Raw genomic sequence first — 10,347 nt, forward strand, 5'->3', positions numbered from 1 at the left:
AAAGGAGGTAATGACATATTGGTAAAGGAAGAGGTGGTTTGGGGGCAGCCTCAGACAGGCTCAGCTCCAAACAGAGAAAGGATGTGATGCTGCCAGTATCTTCATCCAGGTAAGGAGTGGTTTTAATTGGTTCCGTTAACAGTGTAATGACTTACTGGGCCATGTTATTTCCCATGTCCAGGAGATGTTACTATGAATCATAGTAGTGGCAGATTTTTCTTTTGTTGCTTTCTGTCTGCAGCAGAATTCAGTTAGTTTCACTCTTTTTTTTTTTTTAATTTCATTTACTTTTTTAAAAAATTAGTTGGAGGTTTAATAAGAGTCAATACCCTTAAACTAGTGGTTGAAATGGGGTGTTATGAATGGGAGAACATATGAGGAAGAAAAAGCGGGGGGAGGGAAAGCAGGTAGCTTCAATGGTGGCGGCTTTATGGTGGTGATGACAAAGTCAAATGTGCTGAGATCTGTGGGTTGCATGAGGAATTGGCTGAATGATTTGTTGAAAAGGAGCTAGGACAGTGTTTGGACAGGAATCTTAAGTGCATCGCAGTCTTCTGCAGTGTAATTTTTTTTTTTTTTTGTATTAAAATGTTTTTCATTTGCAGTGAAACTTTTAGTGAATGACCAGCTTTCAGTCTTACAAATGATTTGGCAATTAGCATCATACTGAGTTTCTGATTTAATAAAGAACATACCTGCTTTTGTTGGGCATCTCCACAAATGTTAAATAAGTAGCTGTTAGTATTGACAAAATGCATTTGGCCTTTAGGAGGCAGTCAACTACAAATTGTACTCACTGTTTTAAAAAAAGTGATTGCTCTGAACTGGAATAACTTGATAGGACTTTTGCAGAGTATTAAAAATACCATTAATGAGATTCTGTGTCAGGTAATGTAGTGAATTACAAAAATACCCCATGACCTCATAAATCACATCCATGCCTGTAGTAGATTGTTCATCTGTGCCCATGTTACCTTTTCATTTCCCTGCTGCAAACCCTTCATCTGTCTGAATTACCAACTTTCCCACTTGTTTCAGTCTTCCATTAATATTTTGTCTTTGTTTATTCAGTATATGCACCATGTTGCTAGAGGACTTTCCCTTTCTAGCTCAGGATTCTTATCTCATAGAAGTGCCACAAACAAATATTCTTCCTGGGTACAGTCCGGACCCCTTGCATTTGAAAGTCCAGCACGCATGGAGAATGCAATCACAACTAGTGACTAAAATATCTGTCTGTTTCTACAATTGCCTACTGACAGGTAGCTATTTTTGTTTGAGGGGTGAATTGTAAAATCTTTCCACTTCCTCTCCTCCCCCCCCCAAAAAAAACAACCAACCAAACCAACCTAAAATTTGGTACATTTGTCGCTGTGTGTAAATCTCTTGGAAAACACCTTTAGGTAGTCAGATGATTGGAGGTATCAAAAATCCAATTTCCACATGCTTCTATCCCTAGCAGTAGGTATTTTTGTTTTCATTTGAAAACATACAGCACTTGACAGATTGAAACTAGTGAGGGAATTTGTCCAGATATTATACTTTCTTCAGAGTCGGATATCAGAGAACTTCTGAAATGAAGAGGGCTGGAAAGGCCTGAACCAGGTAATTTTCTTCTTCAGCGTACTGCAGCCATTTGAGTGGGATAAGTCAAATTCTGCAGAGCACCAGGATAGTGAGGATCTCAGGTCAACAGAAGAAAAGCATTTGAGTAGGAAACAGAGTCAGGCAAGTTTTTGAATGAGATACAGTGATAGGCCATGAGGTTTCAATGTCTTTGAAGATCAGGTTCTGAGTGAGTGAGGTTGTTAGCTGTGGCCTGCTGTGGTACCACTGGTGCTCCTGGAAGGCTCCTTTATGTGTGGGTCGCTTCAGTCCAAGAGTGCCTGACAAGTGCTGGGCAGCATGCAGACTGCTTGCGGTCCTCTGCTGCAGCAGCACACAGTGGAAGTTCCTGTTCTTTAGCGTTTTTGGCTGTTGTGCTGCTTATCCACTGGAGTGCTCAGTCCTTATTCTGTCTTCATGAATTCCCTGCTCCCTTTGTCATAGGTGATATGATGGGGTTTGTTCTGTAGTTTTCGGAATGCGCACTTGAATTTATGTATGACACACAAGCTCACAAAGCCCATCTTTCCAAATTCCTGGCTAGCACTTACTTACTGGGTTTTGGGGGAGGAGATTGGGTTTGGTGGGGTTTTTTTTGAGCTTAGGTCAGTTTGATCTAGTGTTGACCTCAAAGAGGATATAAAAACATGTTGCAAAGCATGCAATGTTTGCTTAGTTTGAAGATACTATTTTTTTTTAAGTTTCTTTGCCTAGATAGGATGTCTAGTGAAACAGTAAAAATTTTGGAAATCTGTGCGTGGGGCAAGAATAGGCTGCTCTGAACAGGCACTCCTTAAGTCCCACTCTCTTTACACCAGCTACTCACTGAATACAGGGCTCAAGGGAGAATTTATCTCCCTATGTTTAGATCTTCTCTTTATGAGATTGTGTCTCCATCTGTGTCTTTGCCGGTGGGTACTGTGCTGCAGGAGCCAGGGAGGGTTGACCAGAAAAGAGCATCCTGGGAGCATTGGAGATAATTCTCTGTAGAAGGGTTTTAGCTGTCGGGGTCACCTGCAAATCTGCTGGAGTTCATTACTGTTTAAAGGGCCCAGGGACATCTCTTAAAGTGCTTGCTTAATACGTGCTCTTATGTGAACTTTACCACCTCAGAAATCTAAGGATTTGAGTCGTGCTATGTTAAGTGCTAAACGGTCCCTTTTACTCAGCCTTCAAAAAGAAATGAAAGAGGGCATATGATTCTTGGAATCAGTCGAGCTTTTTTATGTACATTTGTTGATGGAACGATGTCAGAGCTAATTGACTAATAATAAGTGGCACAGCACTAATTACAGTGACCCTGGAAAAGGGGTCATGGAGTGACTGGCTGGCATTGTTTTTACAAATCCATATGTAGTTCTTACCTAAGCTTAATTGTAGAAGGCCAATAAAGATTTTCCTGTTGTCTTTGAAAGGCATTAGTTATGGAACCTTTATACAGCAAACGATTGGCAGAATGGAAAGGCCTGGAAGAACTGGAAAAGGAATGAATGTTTATATTCCTTGTGGATCATGAGAAATAGGGGAGGACGCAATACCTATTTAAGGGTGCTTGGGGGGGTCAAGAGGGGTAAAGCTGTTTGGTTTATTTAACTAGAGCTAAAGTGAGTGAAGTATTTCTCTAAAGGCTTAATTTTCAAGATGGCTCTTCTTCAGTGTGACAAGGCTGTGCTCCATTCTTCTTCTAAAAAAAAAAAAAACCCACACACACAAAAAACGCCACCAAAAAAAAATCCAAAAAAGACCCTCTGCACTTTTTACGTTAAAAATTGAGGCATGCACATATGTAACACACAGGCAAAGGAGAAAATTGTGTGTATGCTAAAATATAACCAAGGCTAAATCAAAGCTGGGGTCAAGCTGAGAAAAATAATCCTCTTTGAAACACTGTTGTCCAATACCCAGAGTTGTGATATTTGTATGTGCATGTCAGCTGTGGTATTTGTATAACAACATTTCAAAATGGATGGGATTTTAAGTGATCTGTCTCTAATTGTCACATCCAGCTGGATCTGGTTCTGTCGTCAATGGAAACAATAATGGAGAAACTGCCATAAACTGAATTAATATGGACTAGAAGCTGCATCCTAGGTTGGTAACAAGTGCCAGCTATTTTGGAACAAATGTCAGTACTTTGGCTCTGACTTTGCCCATCCCATTTCTCGTGGGAGGGTTGTTTTTTATTTCGGACTCTTAAGTGGCAGGTGGATTGAGAGAAAAAAGTTGGCCTTCTTGGGAGCAGCATGTCCTTCATTTGGCACAAGTTACTGTTCTGTCAACATTAGATTACAAGCAAATCACTTAATTTCCCTTCTGGCAACTGCCTATGTGGGAATGGGCATAACAGCGCATTGCTAATGCACAACAATAGTGGGGACGACTGACTCACTGCAGCAAGAGAGCTTATGTAAGCAGCTGGGACGTGATGGATGCATCATGTTTTGCTATATTGTTTAGGATATGGTTGTCTCCATGCTTCTTGAAGCTTTTGTATAAATATGGTCATAAAAATAGATGTTTTATAATGTTTTCAGCTTTAGAAAAACAAAAACAAGCTCAGAAAATGTAAAGTTTTCATCCAAGTGATAAGGAATTGTTAATGGGACTCCAAATACAGAAAGTCCTGTGTCAGGAATACTCATTACCAAACTCTCATCTGCTTCTTGTACATGTCTCAGATTGGCAAATAGAGCTGGTGAGAGCTGTGGCTCTGGATTGCACCAGCAACTTCTGCAGGTACGCCATTCGCTCAAGACAAAGCACAATTTTTATCAGTCCCACAGAGGGCATTAGGTTGAATGCATGAGCTTCACTTTGGTATGGCAGGTCCATGCAGCTAAAAGGGCAAGGGCTGCTGTAAAAGCATGTTGTTAGGAGTTAGGTCACAGTACTGCACATAATAAAGATGTTTCCTTCATTGTGGTATATCATTAGTTGCATGAAGTGCAGAGGATTTTTCAGAAGAACAGAGCTGAGACTTGTCACACTGAAGCAAGGCCATCTTGCGAATTAAACCTTCAGCAACTCTCCTTGGAAAGGTCCTCCTTTCTGCCCTCTCGCTGAGTAAATGTGCTGAAGTTGTCACATCATTGTGTTTTCGTAATCTGCATAGTCCAAAATTTATTTTGCCCCTCCCTTGCCTTTTTGGATGGTGTTATCTCTTGAAATGATGACAGGTTACTGCTTGCCCACAAAGGTCAGTTTACCTCATTAGAGAATTTGATTTCAAAAGGATGAATTTTTAGTTTTGCTCTCTCTAGAGAGCCTATTCAAAGGGCTTAACGTTAGGCCTGATCAAGCAGGAAACTTCACAGATTTCATGTGGCTGTGGATCAGCATGAATATGAGGACAGTCCAAAATAATGTTATGCCAGATATTTTTTTCTATTTTCAATGTGTTTGCATAGTAATAGATGGTAAATTCTCTCTACAGCAGTCTTGACTGAAAGTATCCCTTTTAACTTATGTTCAAGCTTTGTAAGTAAAGAAACCCTTCCAATTCTAACTTGCATATGCATCGTAGTTAACACCTTCCACATACAAAACAGTTTACCATGCATGTATGACTTACTACAGTCAAATATGTACAAAAGTATGTGTAGTTCTACATAATTTTATGCATGGCTCTTTCACATAGCAATAAAACAAAATCTTCCAGTTTTAAGTAGGGAGAGGAAAGTGTTTTACCTTTAACCACAAAAGTTAGCAGCAAGAGCTTAGGTGGATGCGTGTGAAACAACTTTTAACTTGCTGTTTTGAACCTGCTAATGCTGAACTATTTTGTCTGAATGTAACCTCATAGTTACCATAAGGTGCTGCAATTCATGGTATCTTCAAATGCACATGAACTAGAATTAATACCTATTTTCAATTTATTGCAAAGAAATTCTTCAGTGCTTACATGATGTGGTGTTAGAAGATAACAGGTTGGGAGAGATGGGAGGGATCTTTAATGTGACATTGTTCCTGGGTTTTCTTTTAGTTCTGTTCCTTTCCCAGCCTGCCATGTAAAATTAATTTGTCATTGTTACAAAATCTAGATTTTTATCTTTTTGGCCCTTGAAAATTGGGAGCGGTAATTCAGCCTTTTAAGTGTATCTGCCTCCTTCATTACTCTCCTCCCATCCCAATTTCTGGTTTGTACAGAGATTAATTATTAAAACATTTTGGTTTGCAGGGAGGCTGTGTAGATTCAACAAATCAGAGCCTTGCTCTGCTCCTCATGACCCTTGGACAACGGGATGTTTCCAAAGTCCTGTTAGGACCTCTGTCTCCATACACGTAAGTTGTTGTGTTCAGTTTAATTATCCAGTCTTGTTTAATTCACTGGTTTTATTGCACAGCTATTTTGTGTATATGGAAAACTTTTCCTGTGGCTATGAATAGAACGACTTGTACCCATCTTCAAATGAGACAGGTGGTGGAAGTTACCTAGTGTTTATTTCTACACGTTAGAAGATTATTCCCTTACTGGTCTATATTACTGCACATTTTGAGAATTGCAGAGATGAGGTTTTTTGTTGGTTCTTCGTCTTGGATTATATGTGTACTTCAGTGTGCTTTTTGTTGCCTAGCATACAGTACTGTGTTTCCCTAGTGTTCTCTCTGGAACTCTGGCATTAAATGGCATGTTTCAAATGGCTAGCCAAACACTAAAGCTGTGATTGTCTGTAGGAAACAGCTTAAGAGTTCAATTAATGGAGCTGTGTGCAACCCCGAAGCTTTAGCTCTGTCAGGCAGCAGACTTCTGTCTAGTCCTTTCAGACTCAATTTTTATTAAAGTTTTGTCTGCGGCTGGTAGTGGTTCAGAGGATAGAAAAAGACTAAATTTCTTACATTGCTAGTTGCAACACACAGGTTAGGGGAAGGGCATCCAGTATCAAAAATTTCATTTACTCAATCAGACTGACAAGTGAACGACTAGATTACAGTTACTCCTGGAGACTGAGCAGTTTTGCTTTAATCAAATGGAGGGAGGGTTGTTTATCTGACAATGGCATCAAATAACAAAAGGCTATGAACTGTCCTTTTTCGGTTATCATGGTACCGGTGCTGTATACATGAAAGGTACAGTACTGTGATAACTGAAGAATGGTGGTGCCATCACATGAGAGCTAGAAGTTGCCTAACTGCTATTCTCAACCCCTGATATCTTTGAAACAACATTCATCAGATTTTGAGCAGAAGATGGGGAAGCCTTTCTTGGCACAGGGGTAAAGTAATCCCCTGTAAAGTATCCATGTGAAGGACTTACAAAGACTAGATATCAGTGTTTGAAGTGTACAGTTAAGCATGTGAAACAAACAAATCAGTAGTTGTTGTCCAGTCCTTTTTTCCTTTTTTGTCTTTTTTTTTTTGATGTTATGAAAATCAGGCAAGCACACTAGTTTATTTTGTAGACAGGCTGATTTCAAATGGGTGGATTGTCACTTCTTCCAAGCTAGGAGTGCGCAGCAGGGATGAAGGTCTGGAGCAGAGATCCTGAAGCAGCGTGTGTCACATGAGATCACAAAATCCGTGATTCTGTGAGAACCTGTGACTCATCAGTCCTATGAGGATCTATTCAGAGATCACACAGCTCTGTCTGCAGCACCCCCATATCCTCACTAAGGCAGCTCATAAAGGGCTGGGAAACTTGGCTCCCAAGCTACTCATCAGATGCGCAGGCTTTTGAAGTAAACTGCAGTACAGTCATGTACCACTTCATTGTCCCTTCTTTTCTCTCCTGGGGCTGTGACATCTCTGCATTCAACACCTTCACCCTGCAGAATCTGAAGCTATTTATAAGCCACGTTATGCTAGATTGGCTTCCCTGTCTAGCACAATGTAGCATGAACGTGACAGTTCAGCTGGTGGATGAGAGCACTGTGTGGGGACGTGGTGCTTTGCTACAAGTCCATCAGAATGAGGCGGTGTCTCCCAAATTTGGGTATTTCCATGGGAAACATCCTTTGCCCCGCTAATGGCATGGGGCGGTGGGAAAGGGGGCGGGCAACACCATGAGCAGGGCTATCCTGAGAGGCACTGGGTACAGCAGTCCCAAAAGGACCACTTTGGCCTGCAGCCATCTGGATTCCCTCCTCTCATCTTATGCTCCAGATTTCACAGAAGTAGGTGCCTCTCCATCAAGCTGAGCTTAAAATCAAGTGCAGGGTGCTGGCTGCGTTGCCACCTCACTCGAAGAGATCAGTCGTGCAGGATGGGCTAACCTGCCTGCAGGCGAACTGGCATTGGCCAGGGGTACGTGAAGGAGAGTGGTGGTGGCCAGCAGCTGTAGGTCAGGGCTGGCTTGCCCTGGCCTCCGCCTGGGCACTGGCGGTGTAGGGTCCCTGGTGGGATGCTGGGGAGCAGTACTGGGGCTGCCAGGCTGTGCCCTGTGCTGTTCTCAGGGTAGTCGTGCTGAGAAGGCATTGCTGGGGCACAGGTCTTGTCTCGCGCTCATCTGCGAGGTGGTCGCTTTGCCCTGACAGCGAGCTAAGACGCATGAAGTGGTTGTGTATTTTTTGGTGTTGCTTAGCAGGCTTCTGGGGAAAGACAACACTTAGACAAAGAGATGGTTTTTTGTCTTTTGTTTGTTTGTTTTTCTGTTGGTAATACAATGGGTTTTTTTATTTGAAAGCAGCTGGCCCTGACCTCCTGTGTAGCTCACGTAGCTGTACCTGGGCCTAAGGAAAAGTGTTCAGCTCTGCCTTGTACTTGCCTGAACACAGTCTAAATTTCCACCAAAATAAAATTTCTCTGTACCTCTCACCACCTCCCAGTCTGTGTGCGTATGTTTGGTGCAGCCCCCACTATGATTGGAGTTGCAAACCTTCCCACACATGACCCGTATCAGCCACGTGCTAATATAAACCTGCTTTCTGCTGTACTTCTGTCACATACCCTTACCTTTCCCTGCTCTTTGTCTCCTATTTCCAGGGCTCTTACCACTTGTGCTTCTACTGCTGCAAGACAGAGCTGTCCTCTTGCTGCTCCTAAATTCTCCCCCGACGTCCCCAGGCAGTCTCCCCTTCACTCCCACTCCCGTGAGCCTTTCCCGTGTACTGGTGGGGGACTGGTGGCAGAGCCTTCTTTCTTTTTGTCACTCTGCCTTTATTCAAAAGGGAAAAGTGGAGAAGCACGGTGGTCCCTGTATGTGCAAAGAGAGGTGCGGACTCAGTTGATCCCACCAACATGTTGCAGAGTTTGCTGATGAGCTTTTGGGATTTTTCCCTGAGCCTCCAGCTCCACACTGCCCCTGGCATGTGTACAGTTCATTCTGTGCCCTCCTTGCAGTTCAGCGCGCGCCGCTCCTGCTGTTTTGGGCTTGCCTGCTTTTTTGTCACGCTGCCAGAACTCTGGAAAAGAACCCAGCTAAGGAGGAGGCGGGTACAGAGCTTCTTGTCTGTCAGCTTTACTGAAGCACTGGTGCCAGCGTATGCCCATTTGCCTATTATAGCAGGAACCAGACACCTTGCAGTTGGGGAGGCATGAAAGAAAAGGCGCTTTTCAGTTTGTTCTTTCAACTGTTAATCCATTTGAGAGATAAGAGCGCTGGTGCCTGTGTTGACGCCAGGTACCAGGCCAGGAAGGTGAGGTAGAAAGGTGTACACAGCATGGGGAGCTGTGTGCCCGTGTTGACCCTTCAGAGGCATCCAGCTGGCTGCCCCAGAAGTAACTGTGAGACCTTGCTAAGCACAGACCAGTGTGAGTAACAGCAGCCTCTCCTTGTCTGGCTCCTGCTGTTTTCCTCTCCCCACGCAGGTGCCCGAGTGCAGGAGCAGCAGCATGCCCAGCTGAGGTGGATAAGGCAGTTCTTGCTTCTCAAACCCTTGTTGTGCTTATTCATAATTTCTGTGAATAGGAGCTGCCAAGAGGCTTCCAGAAGCCTCCTGATGTTGCAGTGGGGACAGTCCTACCCTCTGGGTCTCCTGCTTCCCATTTTGTGGGTATTTTCTCTTGATTTGGTGTAATGATGTAAGTGTGATTAGCCAGCGATTATGCTCTCAGCATGCAGAGCAGGGGCTTTTTCCAGATTGCCAGCCAAACAAATGTGTGGACTGGATGTGCACATTCCCTTTCTTTAAAGGTTAGACTTAACCTAAGAAGGGCACATACCAATTGCTGCAGGAGATTAAACCTTAGTTCAAGACTGCAGACTCGCTTGCAGCCATGACTGGAAGAAACCAGACTTCTGTCAGGAGCAATTACCACTTTTATATTTGTAGCCTTTTGGTGTAATTGCTTGTTCCCTGTTTCAGGGAAGCCACTAGGAATGTTTTCCTGGCTGTTTTTATTTTTTCCTTTTTTATACTTTTCAGTAGTTTTTCCTGTCACTCACCCTTCAGTCAGTGTGTGCTCAGGAGCACTGTGCCTGTTTAGTCTCTTCATGCCTCTCATTCTTAAATGATGAAAGTAAAGTTACTTTTTTTTTTTTTTTTCCCCCTGAAAATCAGGAGAGAAAACAGGAAGAATTCTGAGTTTGAATGTGATCCTAATGAAACATTTAACTAAGAAGTGGACAAGTTAGTAATACAAATCGAATATGCGCTTTAGGGTCCGATATCTCTGGTTTTAAAGTGTGCACCCAAGGCCAGCCTCTTGGCTGTCCCTGTTTATCTTTTATTTCTGCTTTAAACATTGCAGGGGGGGGAAGTGCCACAGGTTGGTACTCAACATCATGAGTAAGTGACCTTGCCTGGCTACACCTCTGCATTCTCCTTTCTTTCTTCTCTCGCTGTTTGATCTTGCTATGTTACCCGG

At 42.9% G+C, this 10,347-nt stretch overlaps 1 protein-coding gene across 1 annotated transcript in view; it reads left to right on the top strand.

Moving 5' to 3' along the window:
* RCL1 (RNA terminal phosphate cyclase-like 1) overlaps positions 1-10,347 on the top strand; it is a 26,862-nt gene that overhangs the window by 16,024 nt on the left and 491 nt on the right. The window contains exon 7 of the mRNA XM_009890654.1: positions 5,783-5,886. Coding sequence (XP_009888956.1) covers positions 5,783-5,886 — 104 coding nt within the window. The remainder of the gene's footprint in view (positions 1-5,782; positions 5,887-10,347) is intronic.

This window comes from Charadrius vociferus, unplaced genomic scaffold, assembly GCF_000708025.1.
Source record: "Charadrius vociferus isolate BGI_N301 unplaced genomic scaffold, ASM70802v2 scaffold188, whole genome shotgun sequence".
In the NCBI taxonomy this organism is placed as follows: Eukaryota; Metazoa; Chordata; class Aves; order Charadriiformes; family Charadriidae; genus Charadrius; species Charadrius vociferus.